Genomic DNA, 20390 nt, shown 5'->3' with positions numbered 1-20390 from the left:
TTGAGTTTTTTGAGCGGAAAAAACGTGAGCAAGCAGGACAGAAGGAAGTGCTGAGAGCCACCACCTGCACAAATGCTGCTGCTCTGAGAGCATCGTACTTAGTGGCTAGCCATATTGCTAAGGCTAAGAAGCCTTTCACTGTTGGTGAAGAATTGATTCTGCCTGCTGCCAAGGACATGTGCCGTGAACTGTTGGGAGAAGCCGCAGCTAACAAGATGGCACAGGTTTCTCTTTCAGCTACCACAGATTCAAGGAGAATCGATGACATAGCGGAGGACATCGAAGCACAGCTGTTGGAACAGCTTAACGAGTCACAATGGTATGCTATCCAGGTCAATGAGACTACTGATGTCGACAATAAGGCAATGCTGCTGGTTTATGTGCGATATATATTTCAAGACGATGTTCAGGAGGATATGTTGTGTGCACTGCCGCTGCCAACTAACACAACTGGGGCAGAACTATTCAAGTCTTCGAATGACAACATTCAGGCAAACTGGACTGGTCATTCTGTGTTGGAATATGCACAGACGGGGCTGCAGCTATGACTGGACGTCTGTCTGGTTTCACGACCCGAGTCAAAGAGGTTGCTCCTGAATGCCAGTCTACGCACTGTGTCATACACAGGGAAATGCTGGCTAGCCGAAAAATGTCACCAGATCTTAACAGCGTATTGAGTGACATTGTTGAAGTTATCAATCACGTCAAAGCAAAAGCCCTTAACTCACGTCTGTTTGAGCAGCTTTGTGAGGAAATGGATGCAGAGCACAAACGCCTTCCCTTTCACACTGAAATCAGGTGGCTATCAAGGGGGACAGCCCTGGCCAGGGTTTTTGAGTTAAGAGAGCCGCTACAGAGATTTCTTTCAGGAAAAGAGTCACCACTGGCAGCACACTTCAGTGACGAGGAGTGGATGGCAAAACTCGCTTATCTGTGTGACATCTTCAACCTGCTCAATGAACTCAATTTGTCACTTCAGGGGAGAATGACGACTGTCTTCAAGTTGGCAGATAAAGTGTCTGTTTTCAAAGCCAAACTGGAAATGTGGGAACGGCGAGTGGACAAGGGCATATTTGACATATTCCCAACATTAGCTGGGATTTTGGGAGGGACTGAGGCTGCACCGTCTTTCTCACAGCTGGTGCGCGATCACCTAACTTCGCTGTTGACAGAATTTGAGCGTATTTCCCAACTGCAAATGACCCAAGACATGCAAAGAAATGGGTCCGTGACCCATTTGTGAATGTCCCCGGTGAATCATCCATGTCAGCGCGGGAAGAAGATCAACTCCTCAAGCTTGCAAATGACGGGGAACTGAAAAGTATGTTTGACATAACATCTCTGCCAGCATTCTGGATCAAAATCAAGGCCGAATACCCTGAGATAGCCACGAAAGCACTGAAAACGTTGCTTCCATTTCCAACATCATACCTTTCTGAAGCAGGATTTTCTGCAATGAATGCAACGAAAACTAAATTGCGGAATAGATTGGACATAAGAAACCCCCTTCGAGTATCGCTGTCTCCCATCACCCCTCGATGGGACCGTCTTGTTGCAGGAAAACAAGCCTAAGGCTCCCACTGATTCAGCGATATTGATGTATTGCAATGATTTTATATGTTCATACGGGGAAAATGTGTGCTGTGTGTTTAATATCCAAACGTTACTTAAAATATTATGATGCTATTGACTTTATAAGTGACTTACGATTACCATTAATTTATATGGGAACATTTTTTGAGCGTTCGCAGACCCGAAAAATAACCTACCAAATCATACCAAACAACACATAAAACCTAAAATAACACTAACATAGAATAAAAGCAGGAATTATATGATAAATACACAGCCTATATAAAGTAGAAATAATGTATGTACAGTGTAGTTTCACTGAACAGAATCGCTAAAAACATTTGTCAAAAAAAATCGGCACGTACATGCATGTGCACTTCACGCATGTGCATACAGGTACCCGCGCAAGGCTTCGTGGTCATTGTAGTCTTTTTTCGGGGTAAACGCAGCGCATTTACTGTTACTCTTGGGCATTGGCAACCCGACCCCGCCACCCCCACCCCGCCCCCGGATCGGCCGGTCCGCAAGAATATTGTCAACAAAAAACCAGTCCGCAGCGCAAAAAAGGTTGGGGACCCCTGGTATAGACAACTCTGGGCCTTCTTGTACACAGCCTCTGGTTTGGTGCTCCACTCATGTTTGTCATACAGAATGCTCTTCCAAAGGCAATTAATTTACCTTTCAGTAATACCTCATCCCTCTCAACATCCACGCTTAAAGATTCTGGGATTTACATTTACCTTGGTTGACATCAAATCATTGTAAAAGTATTTACATATACCAATCTACTTACAAAGTAGAGTCAACAGTGAGGTACAGCACAACACCTAACTTATGCAAATCAAGGTTTCACAAAGAGACATGTGACTAGAAAACTAGAAAATTTATTTTAGAGTGTTAATTGAGCACAAATGTTACACAGGAAATCCAAGAGAATCCTCATCTCTCCTTAAGAATATTGCCACAGAATATATTATACACTGTGGGAGGATGAAGGAAAATGAGTCAGCTATCAGAAGAGGATACTCCTAAGTGAAGCACTCTCTTGGGATTGCAACTGTATTCTCAGTTGAAGTTTTTGCCTCAGATCTTCAGATAATTCATGAACAAAGAACGCCATCTACAAGCCAACCATACATCTATTAAAGCACAAAATGGCTCTCGTTAAAGAGAAATGCAACATGTATATAAAATACACTGGGATGAATGACCTGCTTTTGTTACAACCAATGAGTAATTTGTGTTTTAATACCCTTCGCACAAATTACAAAGCATTATTTAAATCAAGTTGTCATTTACATCTCAAAATCTCGTATTAAAGAATCATGCAGCACAGAAATAGACACTTCAGCCTGCCATACCCACGTTGCCACTGTTAGCCATCTACATTAATTTCATTCACCTACATTTGGCCTTGATACTTATTAATCTGCTTGTTGCCAGTAAAGGGAGTATCTCTGGGCAACATGTTGCAGATTCCAACTACCCTTTTTATATCTCTCAATTTAAATCTATGTCCCCTTGTCACCCCAATCTTGGAGGAAGCACTTTTACTATGCACCCATCTGCCCCCTTATAATTTTATTTATATCTCTAACACATCATTCCTCAGCTTTCTGCTCTGGGGAAAAAAAACATACCCTATCCAGTCTCTTTGGAACCAAAGCACTTCATCGAGGCAACAGCCTGGCAAATGTCCTCTACCCCTTCTCAAAACAGAATCATATCCTTCCTTTAGTTCTAAAGCACCTCAACTGCAGAAACAGGGTTCTTCCTTCAAACCTGACCATTTTGTAAATTTAAACTGCTGTACAATTTAATTGAATTACTCCAGTTTTACTCGTTAAAATAAATTCCTGTCAGAATTAAATGCTTGCTGAATCTTTTATGCTGAAATTTGGAGTATTATAGATTGCAACATACATTCAATTAGAACAGCAGCAATTTCAATTAAATATTTGCTTACCATCCATTTTTCCAGTTCTGACAAAGGACTGTATGCCTGACACATTAACATACTTGTGCTCTGTAGAGGTAAATTGAATGTTGGCCTTTATCACAAGAATGATAGAGTACAAGAGTACTGAAGCCTTGTTGTCATTATAATGGTTTTAAATCTTGTGCAGTGCACTGCTGCCACCAAAACACCAAATTTCATAACATACTGTATATCAGTGATAATAAACTTGATTCTCACTCAATTTAATGAGATTATAGCTGGAGGACCGTCAATTTTTGGCCAATTTGAGAATAGCTGTGCTTGACGTAGTGCCTCAGTAAAGGATCAAAGATTGATTCTGGTTTGTGGGTAAATTGAGCAGAAAACATCTATACTTCTCATTCTTTTAAGATCCAGAGGAGTAATCTTGAAGAAACATACAATATTCTAAGGAGCTTCACCAGAAAGAAGCTGAAAGAAGTTTCTCCTGTCGGACAAGTCTTCAACCAGAAAACAGAGTCAGGATAAGGATTTGCCATTTCAAACCGCATTGAAGAGGAACTGTTCACAGGATTCTGAATCTGTTCTTTACTGACGAGCAGTGGATGCCAACTCATATGCGCATTCAAGGCTGAATCTAATAGATATTTACATCATGAGAATCAAGAGTTAAGGTGATCTAAAAAAAAGGAATGACGTTCTGGCCAAAGATCAAATCAAGATCCCAACATGGTAGAGCAGGCTAGAGCTACTATGATGGCACAGTAGTCTTGCATCATCTACTATTTCTTACAGTTTCATCTATCAATTGATGTGTTGCCCATTTTCAGTTTTACTTATTACCACTCACTACCTACAGCAAGTGTTCCACTTTCTGATAATCCTTTGTGCAAAATAATTCTCTTTCCTTAATCTTCACCTTTAGGTGTACATAGCAATTATCTGGAGAATGATGGTTAATTATCAATGAAAATAACACTTGCAAGGGAGCAGGAAAGAGAACATCAAGTTACTACTACAGCTGCCTTTGCAACCGGACATGTACAACAAACTAAGCATTCACTTCTTACCCCCCTGCAATTAAACCTCAATTCCAAATTTACCTTCCAACTTACCACTGGAGATTCTGAAATATGAGCTAGCAGGAGATAACACAAATGATCCATTAATACCACAGTACTATTTTGCTCTTTTTATACTATTTACTTTTTATACATTCAGTTATACACTTAATTAGGTACACCTGTTTGTTAATGTAATATCTAATCAGCCAATCACTGGCAGCAGCACAATGCCTAAAAGCATGCAGGTATGATCACGAGATTCAGTTGTTGCTCAGACTAAACATCAGAATGGGGAAGAAATGTGACCTAAGGTACTTTGACTATGGAATGATTGCTGGTGCCAGACAGTAGTTTGACTATCTCAAAAACTGCTCATCTCCTGGGATTTCATGCTCAGCAGCGAATGGTGTGAAAAAACAAAAACATCCAGTGAGCAGCAGCTCTGTGAGCAAAACTGCCTTGTTAATGAGAGAGGTAGGAGAATGGACAGTCTGATTCAAGCTGGCCCTGCCGAAGGTTCCTGGCCTGAAACACCGATGTATTTTTTCCCCCCATAGATGCAGCCTGGCCTGCCAAGTTCCACCAGAATTTTGTGTGTGTTGCTTGGATTTCCAGCATCTGCAGATCTTCCCTTGTTTGTGATCAGAAACATTCATCTGTATAGAGTAGGTATGAACACTAAATACTCCACTGACAACAATGCAAGATTTTTACAAGATGCTTCCAAATCCTGTTTAAAATTTCGAAAATTTAGAAATTTTATTTGTCAACAGATTAGAGAAATACTTCAGATGTTAACATAATTGCTTTCCCCTCCCATTTTTAACCTTCATTATCTAATCATTGGAAGAATTCATAGTTCAGTTACAAAACAAAAACTCACCTGCTATTATGAGGTTTCTTACAAAAACCACAGAGATTTTTGGGGTCCCACAAATCTGAGGTAGCAGCAGGGCCAGAATGGTCCACATCAGTTTCCTCCTTTTTCACCACAGGCATATTATCTGGGATAAATAAAGGTGGTTCGTCCAATGAAAGGCTTTTGCTGCTCCTCCGCTGCCTTGGGGAAATAGCCTTCTCAATCTTTCTGGCTTTCATTTTATCTTTATCATCTTCATTGGAATGGTCGACAAGTTTTGTTTTATCTCTTTCTTTTATATTACCAGTCTGCTGAGGAAATATTTTACCTGAAGGGATAGGTTTGTGGCCCTGTTTCACTGTTACCTCACTCAGTTTTGAAGCAGAATTAGAAGCATGCTTAGGTACCTGGACAATTTTCCTTATCTTATCATTCCCTGAAGGAGACGTTGACACTGTCTTGCACATCTGTGATGTAACTGCTGTCTGTATTTTTGGTCCCTGGGAAGTCGAAGAAGGTTTACCCAAATTTCTCTTTTGTGATTGTTCATTTTTGTATTTAGTGTCCTGTGCAACCTGTGTTTTCAAACTCTTAGCTGCCTTGTGAAGATGTTGTTCATCTTGCTCTATTGCCTTTCGTTTACTAGTAAATGAAGAAATATGTGTCTTAGCTTGCTTGAGTGCTTCAGAGGACTGAACATCTGACTTAATTCTCTTCCTATTAGTGCGCAAGAAGTTGTCAGCCTGTTCCGGTTTTGAATCTACTTGTTCAGGTTTATGCTGAGGCTTCAGTGGCCATCTATCCTGTTTTAAAGCCTGACTCTTAAGCTCTACATCACCCTCCTTCCCAGGGAGTACTTCTGCATGGTCTTTATGGCCAGAATGATCCTGGATCACTTCGTTCATGAGATCAGACTGCTGCTTATTTGAATGTAGGCTTGCCAAATGATCGCTGTAATGATCATCACTTTTAGGATCAACGGCAGCTTCAGCAACTATTTGTGAGGAAGCAGGTGTTTCGGCTTCTTGTTCGAATTTGCACTCAAGTATCCCAACGTCAGACTTCTCTGAAATACCAACTACTGTTTCCGGTTGTGATTCAGTATTCCCAGTGTCCTCAACCGATTCCAAACCACCTAAAATATTCTGTTTTATAAGACTGCTTTCATTGTTTGGAATAATTTCATTAGTTGGCTGTGTGTCAAGATCACCTTGTGCATCTACATAATTTATAGATACAATTGATTCAGAAGGCGTCTGTAATTTTTCATCAACTGGATTTTGAAAGTTTCCTTCTAATTGTGGATGAAGGTCAGACATCGTAGCCTGTGATACAGAATCCATATCAACTGGGTCATTCTCCTGTTCCTTATTACTATTTTCCTCAATATCTAACTTTTTGCTGGATACGACAGTATTCTTTTCTGCTACAATTTCCTTTGACTTCTCAGCAATTTTATGTATAGTTTTACAACAGTGATCACTAACACTATGAAGATCTCCGACTGCAGTATCTGCAGATAGTCCATCTGAATTTGTGGTAATTAACTCAGTGCATTGCAATTCAAGTACAGGCTTACATAAGCTATGATCTACAGATGTAGCTTGCTCGTTCTGACGAGTGTCACAGATTACAGCATCTTGTGCACTGCCATTCTGTGCAATGGTTTCTTGACCAGTTTCAGTTACTGCTGCTGTATGCTCTGATTCCAACAATGAATCAATTGGATTTTGGTTAAGTGATGCAACTTGTGTCTCTAAACAATGGAGATCACTGACATCTTCTACATTTGCATCCGAAGTATTCTTTTCTACCTCTAAAATAATTTGTGTCTCTGTAGAACACTGCAATTCTCTTGCAGGGGTAATTATTTGCCGTTCCATTGCTTCTACCAATGTAGGTTTATGACTTTCACAGGCTATTTCCAATGTATTTTCTGGTACACTGTTCTTCTCTATTAAGTCGAATTCTGGGCTCCTTGAATCCACAGGATTGGGCTGTGTAGCCTCATGAACAGTTTCTTCACTACTCTGTACATTTTCTGATACATGTTGCTGCTGTGATCTACTCTTTTCTCCAGTCTTTTGCTGGCTTTGTTTCTCATGCCTGTCTGGCAGTTTCGGTGACCCTGCTCCAATGGAGGCAAACTTCACTTGATCCTTCCTTTTTGTAAGAGTTAAATTTGCTGGACTGAGCCTTTTAGCCAAGGTACTGTTACGGAGGCTTCGAACTGGTTCTAACAGAAAGGAAAGAAAAGTCATTTATTGAATACTTGACATATATTCTAGCTTTAAAAACTAATACAAGCAATGTTCTATAAATTTTACACAATGACAGATAAATGGGCACATTATGATCCAAGAGCATTTGGCTATTAAACTCTCAACACAGTGTGATATTTTTAAGTGAGGTGACAATGAATCTTACATTAGAATTGATGAATTAGCTCAAGGAAATTTAAAGAAACATTCAAGTTATCAGTTATCTGAAGTTATCCTTATCCCATCTAAAACAAAACAGCAGGACTTTGTTTCCAAACTAAAATGCAATTTTACCACTGAGCATAAATTACCATACACTTTCACATTAATTTCTTTCTAGTCCCAAATTTTGTGCCTCCATACTCCCTGAAAATTCCACTATGTTCCAATAATATATACGAGGTTTTATGTTAAACCACTCTAATACAATAATAATCTTAAGGACAAGTATACAGTGCCTCCTATATCCCTTTCAAGATATCCCATAGTTCTTTTCAGCTCAAGTATGGTCATTATTGGAACACAGGAAATCTGATTGCCAATTATGCACATGCCATTCTCTTCAAACAACCTGTTTTACAGTATTTATTGCTGGAATAACATGACTAGGACAGAGGAATAAACTTCCTGTTTCTCTTCAATATAGCATCTAGAGATCATTTACACTCAAGAGCAAGCTTTGGTCTAACCTCATTCTCAAGGCACAGCACCACTCAGTATTGAATTGAATTGACTTTATTTCTTACATCCTTCACATACACGAGTAAAAATCTTTATGTTATGTTTCCGTCTATATATTCTAGCTGTACTGCACTGAAGGAACTAAAATGGACTTAAACTTGCTATCTTCTGACTCAAAAAGCTATCTAATCAGCTATAACTCCATATTATGTTAACTATAAAGGAAGGTTTAAGCTCATCTCTCTATAATATAGAAATCAGTTTCAAAGAATTAGCCACTAAATCAACAAGTAAATCCTGAGGGTAGATGAGTATTAAGGATCAGGAGGGATTCAAATCTGATAATTATGCTGAGTTAGCTCGATCTTAGCTGGGGACATTGTAGAAATAATGCAATTATTTCTGATTGTTTTTATTAAGAATGTGGAATTGGCAAGGACTTCCAATTTGATCATTAGTGAGCTCTTCTGAATGTGAATATTAGAGAACAGGATCATTAAGAATAACCATAATGAACCTCAATATCCTGCTAACAGCCAGCATCAATACAGCTCCTATATATTAATGGAGGGTACTTTGAAAGGGCTGTGGAAAGCAACCAGTCCCAAATCCCAATAAGTCATCATTGACACAAAGCTGGGAAGAAATGACAAGCTGGTAAATGATTGTTTTGAAGAACTCTAGGTACTACATTATACTTTAAATTCCTTTTATGCATGTGAAAGTATTAGCTATTCCCTTGTACTTTCTTACTAGGATTCAGGTTACATTTAGGAATACTGTCAGAGTTATATACTATAGACACAGGCTCTTCAGCCCATCGTGTTGATACCAACCATCATGATTCTCTATTCTAATACCACTTGCCTGGATTAATTAAACATTTCTCTTTGGCTTGCTCTTTCAAATAACTGACTGGATGCCTCTTAAAAGCTGTTATTATTCCTGCCTCCACCACCTCCTTTGGCACCACATTTCAGTACAAACTACTATTTACCATTTCAATCCCCTTTAAATCCCCCCCCCTCACCTTTAACCCACACTCTCTAATTATACACACCACCACCCTGGGAAACAGACTCTACCTACCTGGCCTAGCTATGCTTCTCAATTTTATATACCTCTTTCACATCACTTCTCAGCCTCCTTTGCTTCCAGGACTTGCAACTTATCCAACTTCTCATAACTCAGGCTGTCCACTCAAGGCAACATCTTTGTGCCTCTTTTCTACACTCTCTCTAGTTTAATAGCATCTTTTCTGTAGTAGAGCAACCAGAGTTGCAAACAACATTCGAAGTGCAGACTAACCAATTTTATGTACATGAAGTCTCAATTTTTGTACTCAATGGCCAGTAAAAGCAGTGAAAAGGTGTCTCTGAAATCTTAAGGGCTAGGCTTGCAACCTCAGGGAAGAAGCAACATTTCAATTATTGCAAAAATCTATTACACAATTGCTCATATTAAAATGGGAAAAATTCACATACAAAATTGCCTCTAAAATCCAATCACTGACTGTTAATTATATTATATAAACTATTTTAGGTACATTTCACTCTGCAAATTGTAATAGTTATGCAGATCCAATAGCTGCATTTAATCATATTACAGAAACAAAACCAAAACAAAGTCACATCTGAAGAATAAAATAATTTTATGATATCTTACCTTGAGCCAATAAACGAGGAGACTTTCGAGGTGACTGCACAGTAGCTTTTGGTGATTTACCCTTACTTTTCTTGTTTGAAAGTTCTGATAAATCCTCTTCCTCCATAGTATCTAGAGCACTTTCCTTCACGTCACCCTCATCTGTGAGCTTAAGTTCAGCATCTGGAAAATATAGGGGGAAAATGTATTAGCTACTGCTGTGCAAACCAAGATCCACTAAACTTACAACTAATTATACAAATGGACAATTGGCAACAATACAAGAACAATCTGCCAATAAAACATGCCTTTGTGTAATATTTTAATACATATTTTGCTAAGTACTTAAAATATAGAATACAAATACTACAGTGATTCCTCAGTTTATTCAAGATAGCAAGCACCCAAAATCCTGAAATGACCCAACTGCTATAAAAAGATTCATCTTAAAAGCCTAATAGTTATTCATCTAATTTTAAAAACCTGCACTGTATACAAAATATTGCAGGAAGCACAAATTTGCATCATCCATCAATAGAACCATTATAAATTGCTTCCACACTTATTACAAACTGATGATAACATCAAGCACCCCAACATTGTAACTGTGTTCCCAAACTTGTACTACAGTCAACTTTTAAGCTCCACCCAATTCAATGACTTCACAAATCCTCAGTTTTATAACTGCGTTTTAATATTTAAAAAATGAATCCAAGTGACAATATGGAACCTTAAATGGGGGACTAAAATCTAACTGAATGCCCTGGTTTAATCATTCCTTATCCTCCAAACAACTATCTGAACATGACATGTTAGCTCAACCTTTCATGTACAATACCATAGCAGATCAAGGGCTATATACTAATTTTGGTGTTCTTACCATTACTGTGGTTCACGGGTTAAAAGCTGATCACAATCAGATTGCTAACTTTGCCAAAATATTAACGATTCTAAAGTTCCAGGACATTCTTTGTAATTGTGATAAAGCAAATCTATCCTTTGACCTTCTCTAACCATGTGAAGACTCTAACGTGGTTAATCACCATTATCCTCAAAAAGAACCTTTCAATCATCCAAGACAAATTGCCCATGCAGTTTTTGTAGCTCATCACGACCCAAGTCTGCAATTGCTTAGATTCCTCTGGTAGCATCAAAAAGTTTGTGTTCCCCAAAAATTTAATCACTAGTCCTTTCCATTATTTTTTCATTTAGATGCCGTCCCTGGTCAACATCATCCAGTAATAGTATCTCTATGCAGATGCCTTCAAAATTTCACCATTTCACTTGACCTTTTCTCTTTAGACAGAGCCAGACTATTCCACAATGTATGTCTGGATCAGATTGGGTATAAAAAAAATAATTCATGTACTCAGGTCAAATTAGCTAGTTTGGTCCAGTTCTAATTTTATACTTGAATAGATTTTTTTTTCACTTTCTATATATAGTAAAACTGCTTGTTGCCATATCAGGTGTTAAAAGTAACTACGAGAAAAAGTATCACAAAGATCCAAGCTACTCATCACAATCTCAGTTGATTAATTCCAACCATTCCCTAATAACTCTCAGGCTCAAATGCTTCTACTGTTATGGTTGTCTGCAGGCTTAATTTCAGACCTAATAAATGTCTTTTCTCCAATCACATTCATCTCTACCTCCATAATGTTGCCAGATTCTGGCTCAGCATCAACATAACTATTGTTGAAATCGTTATTTATGCCTTCATATCTACTAACTATTCAACAGCCTCCTGGCTGGTTTCCATTGCTGCATTTTCTGTAAACCTGCAGGCATATGGAAAACTGTTTTCAAAAATCCAACAAGACTTTTGTACATCCCTCAATTTAAATTGTTCCATCAATGGCGACCATGTTTGCAGCCGTTAAGCTCCTAAACTATGGAATTTCTTCCAAAACCTGAGGCTTTCTATCCTTCCTTAAGGTACTCCTTAAAATCTACCTTCACAACAAGCCTTCAGTTAACAGTCATCTTACATATCACAGTGCCAACTTATTATATTATTTGATAACAGTCTGTTGCGTCCAGGCATGGTTTTGCTACAGCATCGTAAATGTGTTCCACCCTCCCGCCCCCCATTTCATGGTTTAAGAGTTTTTCCAATATACAAGAAATCTGTTTCCATAGTCTTTATCCATGTAATATACATAAATATGAAGACAGTAGAAAATCCACGCAATTCCAACTGTAGCCTTCATGAATTACGATGCTACATTTCACCCTTAATATCCAACAACCTCATAGTCTCAAACATCTGTTTCGGTTAATATAATCTAGCAATGAACAAACTAGGTGATAAAATATTACACTGCACAGATGTAAGGTACAAGATAGCCATTTGCCATTGTTAAACACGAGTATGATTTTAAGTAGAGTTTTGCAATGAAGCTCAGGAATGCTCACGCTTTCTATTTCCTTTGTGGCAAGCACAAATAGATCACATTTTTTTCTACCACCTTTCACAGCCTGCCAAACATTATCATAGTGAAGTCCGTCCATTCAATTCTAAAACAGAGCACGTCATAGAAAAGGACTGGCCAAGAATAGGACATGGTATTCTATGCCTTGCGATCTTCTATTGACTCAAATGCCCAGTAAATCTATATCATGCCATATTGTTTTCCTACAATATGACAGAATTCCACCAATGTCAGCAATACTTCAGATGCTAAAGCTCCAAAGCCAAATTGAGCATGGGACTGCTACCAATGAAGTTGAAATCAGCTCATTTAACAAGTACTCTGGCAGGTTTCTGCTTTGTTGGATTTAAAACATAGAAAACACAGATTTGGGTTAAATAATAAGCCCATGGGATAACATCTGTGAAGCTCTAAGGATTAAAACTCCTTCAATTAAGCTTACTCAAAGAGCAATGCCTCACTGCTGTTCATGCACAACTGGAAGGTTACATCTTTACAAACATTACTATGAAATTGAAAACCTGGTACTGGGGAAAGTGTAGTTAGGCAACATCCTAAAATTGCATTAGTGTAGAACATAAACTTTGTAATTTAAAACAATAAGCAAAACTTCAGAAAGGAACAAAAATTATGATAAATGTGCTATTCCATGTAAATATGTGTAAGGGGAATACATTTTCTTTTTAAAAAAAAAAATCAGCTAATAATATCCCCCCCCTCCCATGGAACCAAATATTTTGCTCAGCTCTTAATAATGTAATAACCATTTCCAGCCAGAACACTAGATATTAAAATGATAGCAAAAAAACAGGTAATAATATATTATTGGCTCATACAGTGCTTCATAAAATCAGTGCATAAAACAAAAAGTCTACAAAAAACTCCATTACAAGTTCAATTGCACATTTCCTTCAAAGTGATCTTTAAGCAGAAGTTTCTTGCACTTAAATTGTATTTGAGTGGATTAAACAATTTCTGACATGACCAATGAACTGCATTAAGAAACCAGTCACAAATCGTAGTCACCCTCGCATTACTATACCAAATATCACTCATGGTACCAAAAATGCTGTATTAGTCCATGTAACTGATGCAATTCAAAACACTTTAAACTGGCTAATTAACTGAGCTTTATTACTTATTTTCCACCTCCCCACCCATATTAACCACATTCAATTATAACATGAAATTGAACAATTATAATACAGTACTAAATCTAAAGTGTACAAAACATTGGAAATAAAATTCCAATGATAGCTCGTCATGTTCTCCCAGCATAGTTACTGACTGTATGTTCAGAGAAATTGCCAGAGTAAAATCAAAATTTCACCAATATGAAATGACACCACAGATCCAATGGAGACTGGATGAAGGTATTTCAAGTGGTACTTTATCAAGGAAGGCTAAGTGGGAAGATGCGCCTACCCACTCATTTAAGTACTGAATGGCTGCATTAGCCCACATTGTTTTTGTAGGCACAGGAGCCAAAATGCAAGTCAGACCTACCTGTTGAGCAAGTTAGCTGAACGTTGCCTTCTTCAGTATCTGAAAAGGGCAGGCTGAACTGTGCACTAGCAGATCCTAGCATAGGATCTTTGTCACTCAGCATGTTTCTTAAAGAACCTCCCAGGGTGTCTGGTTCTGTGCCACAATCATCACAAACTTCACTTTCTAAGTTTGACTCTAAAATCAGAATGTCATCCAAGTGGTCGGTGGATATCAAAGGGTTAAATATATCAACAATATCCATGAAGACATCCACTCGGACTCCTGCATAGATAAAAAGCATGACATATTTCAGAGATTAATTGCGAAGCATTCCTAGATCCTCTAATAGGGTTCAACATTTTCACTAGTTCACTCAAATAACAAAATTTCTTTACTAGAAAACAGCAAAATCAAAAAAGAAACAGAACAATATGGAAGCCAAATAATAGAAATCCATCTTGGTTATGAAATTTCCTTAATCAATTTACCTTTGATTGAAAGACTAAGATTAAAAAGAAAGCAAATGCTTTGTAGTCAGCAGTCATGAATTGAGTATAAACTTTACCAGAAATAACTACTCTTAGTGAAATTCCTTGCTGTCATTTATCACCCATCCTCTCCTTGACTTAATTCACACATCCACCCCACCCAAACCTATATTAATGCAATGTACTACTAAACGTTGACAGTCAACTAGTTCTGGAAAGCATGTTTCACTAATAGCCTAAACACTTGCGCCAAACCAAATCTTTACCTCTATAATATGATATCTGTGGTGATCAGGAACCTTTTGCATATTATTCAAAAAAAGCTCAATCATGATATCCCTACTGTGTTGGACTGACCGACTCAACCGATCCACAGATAAGATAATATCAGATTGTAGTCTAAAAATACATGCTTCAGTCCCTGAATTTGAGACATCAAGGCAAAACAAAAATGGTTCCCACTTCACTATCTCTTACCATAATTACAAGTCAGTTACAAAACCAACAAACTTGCTTTCACTCATATGCCCCCAGTTAACCAATAAATACCTAAAGAGAGACAAAGACCTACTTTTTTGGTAAAAAGTCTCATGCATAAAATGGTGTTAATAAAATGCTGACCACTGACAATTTACTTTTATATTCTTTTTGTTCAAGACTGCTGCATATAACTTTCAAAAAGCTTATAAGTGACCAATTACATTTGTTTATACAATGTGTTGGTCAGAGAAATAGTGAAAAAGAGTAAAAGCAAAGGGGCAAAAAAAACTTGTAATGTGAAAGAAAATGAAGACTTTATCAAAGAAATAATTAAGGTAAAGCTTGAACCAGTTTGAAATGATCATTAATGGTTACTATTTCATCACTCTGCAGAGGCTGAAAGTTAAGGAACCATCTTTTAACTTAAAGTTAAAGTGGAACATAATTTCTTAAACATTTCGTAGCTGCAGTGACTGAATTTTTAAACAATTTATAGCAGTTTCATAATACAAGGCATGTTTTGGGCATAAACACAGTAACTGGAATCTTCTACTAGGATGAGTAAAATTGTCACCCCTCCTTTTAATTGAACAATGCAATGACAAAAATAATTAGAATAGCTTGACACTTATGCTGTGAAAAAATATAAAAAGCCTCAAAATATGCTGGCTGTGTAGATTACAATACAGATTATGAATCTGAAAGCCCAGAAACAAAACAGAAGAATGCTTAACAAAGTGAATATAAAGTTACCAAACAAAGAGCAGAAAGAAATTAAAATGGACAACTATTGGTAAACACCTGATTAACACTGGCAACCAAGGACAAATTCTACCCTATGGTCAAGTATGAAAAGCACTATGGAAGTACACATATACTACAGGTAGGCACCTCAAAGAAGAATCAATACAACAAAAGATAAATTTGAATGGTGCTCCCCACAGCTGAACGGCCACCGAAATACAGCATCTACATGCATTCCTTAAGAATCGGCTGAGATTAAATGAAATGTAGATTAGTGCCTACAAAATCATAAGAGTTTGTGTCCTAAAAGAAATGAAAAAATGAGGTAGGTCCAATTGTCAAAAAGCAGGTGTAATTCACACCTATGTTAATGCCAAAAATAATGAATGTACAAGGATTAATACTAAAATTTTGAAGGTGACTTTGACCTAGTAACTGAGAGATCCACTAATTCAGCCATGATCTTATTAAACACCAGTGCAGTGTGGGGGGGCCAAATATCCTGCTCCTGCTTCTTCTAATATTTGGAATTGAGCATTATATGTGGTCCTTCAATGCCAACAGTTATAAATCCAGGGATAGCAAAAAAGCTTTTAACAAATGGAAAGTTCTGTAATTCATCTGTAGCGCTAAAAAGATAAACACGGTATTAAATAATCGAAAGAGAATATGATGTAAAAATGGAACAAAGTGAGCAAAAAATTTCATTGTGTCATAATTTCCAAGTAGTAATGGCTTGGAAATGGCACTGATGAGATGAAGAATGCAAATACAGAAATCCAAAAGCTATTGTCAGTAATAACTAGCTCTTCCACAGCGTGTGCATCTGCCAGGCGAATCACAGCTATCAATATATTATGAGAATAGTTAATACGCTTTGAAAAAAGTACATCTTATTGCATAGCACATCAATGAGTCATTTAAATGGCTTGTTAAGCTACAATTATGGCTGATCTTAATAAATTAGCTTTGATTCTCTCAAATATTTCAAAATTCCTCAGCTTTATGATAAATTCAACTTCTACCTTAGTTTCATGTCATGTTAAAATCTTTTGCTTTCAATATAAAAATGGCTTAAAATTGCATTAAAATTTCCTCTTTTCTGAAAGAATTTTACTATCCGTCTACCTCCTTGGCAAAAATAGACACAAGATATCCCCTTAAGCTAACACCAAACAGGAGTAAACACCAAGGCAAAATCCACACCACAGAGATCAATAGTCAGCAAAGAATGCCTTACCTAGCCAATAACAGAAACATTAAAGCCTGTTTTTCTATAACCAGATTTTTCATACTTAATCACTTCACTGCTGAGTAAAAGCTGTATAACAAATACCAATTTCCTACATTCATTCACTATTTGGCTACAAATAGCAATCATTCCTTCTAAAATACTGTATCAAGAACCTTGAAAATCTTTCTTAGAAAGCTTTACTATATTTGATTATTACAAATATCCTAACATAGCTATTAAAATTAGAATTGCTGAGCAACAGTTTGCAGACTAAATCTAAAGGCTGGTTGAACTACAACAATCTATATATCCTTCTTAAATCAAATAGACGCATCTCCCCAAAGGATCTTCAATTTTATTTACTCAAAGGGAAACTAATAATCAGAGCTCCAGCATCTTGAAAAAGCAGAAAAATAAAGGTATCATGCCAAAAAGAAACACTCCATTATCAGGTGTGACTGATAATTATTCTGCTTTTTATGTTTAATAATACTAACAAAATACTTCATTTGGGTTTTTTTTTAAACTGCTGACTAGATGGACAGCAAAAGAGAATTTAAAAATTTCTCTGGCTACTTTGCTGAAAGGATACACCATTTGTATACTGCAACTAAGGAATGAAATGGGCAGTAATATAGAAATTAGAACTACCAGATTCTGATAAATTGGCAAGAAAATCTGCAAGAATACAAATATGTCCATATATATGAACATTAAGTGCGATACTTGGTCAAGGCAGCTGGCTCTCCCCACTTTTAAGTCCTTGCTTTTAACTGTAATATACTTTTGTTGAGCGGAAAGAAAAATCTTGAAAATCCTCTGTTTCTTCCACCAAATAGTCTCTGTTCCAAGTCTACACTACTAGCCAGCTCGTTCCTCATTCTGTTGTAGTCGCTCGTTTATGCATAATACAGTGGATTTAGATCAAACTGTTGCACCCTCCATTTAGAACAACCAATAGAACATAATTTCCTGACTTTGAACTCAATGCAATTTATAAAGGCAAGAATGCTATATAACTTCTTAACCACCCTATCAACCTGTGTAGCCACTTTCAGCCATTCATATAGGCGTGCTAAATATTAAAAAGTGTCCTAATAATTTATAAATTTGTAATCACAGAGTGATTGCAATCCTTTCTACCATAGACTCTCATGAAATATTGTCCCCTAATAAACAATGAAAGGTGGGAATGTAGTTACCAGAGGCATGATTGCAACTGTCAGCAAGAGCACCAAAAGTCAAGAGAAATCTGTTTCCCAATAGCAATATTTTGGAACATGTCCAAAGGTTGATCTACCAAACCATGCTTAGTGGTCATATTCAATCAACATCTAAGAAATGACAAATATTTCTGTACTAAGATGTTTGAAACCTCCAAATGAAAATCCCTATTCTTCCAATCAAGTGAAACCCATTGTGTGTGAAATCAATGCAATTCTTAAAAGATTAGAATGGTGTGGAAGATGAGAATGCAATAATTGATGTTAAAGAACGCATTTCTATATAAAACTGTCTACACAGCCGATATATCTAAATTGAAGTTCTTTGTGGAGAAATAATTTCCACAGGAACAAATATTAAATAAGTTAAACCTCAATTTTGCATATAGGTTCAACACTGAGTTAACTTGATAATCCTGACCTCTTATCCTGACCTCAATAGCTTTGCCTTGTTGGTTCAACACTGGTTGAATTCAGTTATCCTGACCTCAACAGCTTTGTCTTGTAGATTCAACATTGGCTGAATTCAGTTTTGCGTGCAGGTTCAACATTGGTTGAATTCAGTTATCTTTTCTGAAACAAGAGGAACAGAACAAATATAACTACAATTTTCTTAGAAGATCAGTAAAATTAAGAGTGGAGGAATTGGTAGAGAAAATCCATTTTAAATGTTTAAAATATGAACAAATCTACACTATCTTTATCAAAAACACTCAGTATTTACAGGCGCAATAATGCTCAATGGAAATAAAAATGTATTAACCAAGTTTAATACAAGACTCCTTATTTATCTGATTGCAACCCAGTACCAAAAACATAAGGGTAGTACCAGAATCAAAATCACTTTCCAAACTTCCATTCCAGAAGCCACTATATAATCTCACTTGCCTTCATAGGGTCACCCATGCCAAACAAGTCAAAGAGTAGAGGAGAGACTAAGAGTGGTCCACTAGTCCTCCAGGCTCAGGGGTTCGGCTCAGGGGTTCAGCTCAGGGCTAGCAACCCTGACTGGTAAAAACAAAACTGTTATGGAAAGAGCAATGAAGAATCCTTCTACATCTGAGTGTGACGGTATTCCTGAGTCTCCTCATGGGACATGCACAACTGACAATAGTGAAGACCGAGACAAAGCTACTGACACAATGAAGGAAGCCCTGAACACTGCCACAGATGGAGGACCTTCCAATGCTGCCCTAAACACCAGTGGCATAACAGGTAGTAAGTGCCCTTCATAGTTAGGTGGCAGAGAGACAAATTCTCCTCAAAAGACTTATGATGTGACAAATTACAATTTTCTGTATATTTTGTATTTATCTTGCACAAAGTTCAGAGCACTTTTAGAAGCCAATGCATTCCAAAGCTGCTATCAAAAAGACATGAACTGGTGACTCCCTCCTATATTGCCAAAAGCTTCAAACTCAGTAGCAGGAATGCGGAATGGACAAACAAGAACAAGTGGCATCTATTCAATGACAGTATAAATTAAAATGAATTATAGTCTATATTAACAACGTGTACAAGTTGTGTACTGTTAATAACTCAGTATTAACTTTGATTTTACCAATGAAGCAGGCAACACTAATCATTTAGAAGACTCCACAATAATTTCACTCAAGCTCTTCTCCTATGAACTTTCAGATACTCAACATTTAATCCATTAAATCAGCGGTCCCCAACCACCGGGCCGCAAAGCATGCGCTACCGGGCCACGAGGAAACGATATGATTTGCCGATAGGAGTCAGCTGCACCTTTCCTCATTCCCTGCCACGTGCACTATTGAGCTTGAACGCCTGCGAGGTCATTACCCGCGCGTCATCCACGTCAGTGCGGAAAGGAGGTTAACTCCTCGAGCTTGCAAATGACGGCAGGCTGAAAAGCATGTTTGCCGGCATTCTGGATCAAAGTCAAGGCTAAATATCCTGAGATAGCCACAAAAGCACTGAAAACGTTGCCTCCATTTCCAACATATCTCTGCAATGAATGCAAGGAAAACTAAATTACAGAATAGACTGGACATAAGGAACCTCCTTCGAGTATCACTGTCTCCCATCACCCCTCGATAGGACCATCTTGTTGCAGGAAAACAAGCCCAGGGCTCCCACTGATTCAGCGATACTGGTGTGTTGCAATGATTTTATATACGGGGAAAATATGTGCTGTGTGTTTAATATCCAAACGTTACTTAAAATGTTATGATGCTATTGACTTATATAACCATATAACAATTACAGCATGGGAACAGGCGATCTCTGCCCTTCTAGTCCATGCCGAACGCTA

General features: G+C 37.5%; 1 protein-coding gene across 8 annotated transcripts in view; it reads right to left on the bottom strand.

The window, feature by feature from the left end:
• Positions 1-20390, bottom strand: part of phf3 (PHD finger protein 3) — a 173912-nt gene that overhangs the window by 137850 nt on the left and 15672 nt on the right. The window contains exons 2-5 of one of the 8 annotated variants that reach the window (XM_063040224.1): positions 18534-18685; positions 13962-14225; positions 10042-10203; positions 5459-7670 (exon numbers count right to left, since the gene is read on the bottom strand). In XM_063040224.1, coding sequence (XP_062896294.1) covers positions 5459-7670; positions 10042-10203; positions 13962-14205 — 2618 coding nt within the window. In that variant the 5' untranslated portion in view covers positions 14206-14225; positions 18534-18685. Of the gene's footprint in view, positions 1-5458; positions 7671-10041; positions 10204-13961; positions 14226-18533; positions 18686-20390 lie in introns of those variants that run through there. The other 7 variants (XM_063040231.1, XM_063040245.1, XM_063040260.1 and 4 more) reach the window with 7 other exon arrangements.

This window comes from Mobula hypostoma, chromosome 2, assembly GCF_963921235.1.
Source record: "Mobula hypostoma chromosome 2, sMobHyp1.1, whole genome shotgun sequence".
NCBI lineage: Eukaryota > Metazoa > Chordata > Chondrichthyes > Myliobatiformes > Myliobatidae > Mobula > Mobula hypostoma.
This window is presented reverse-complemented; position numbering and strand designations above follow the sequence as displayed.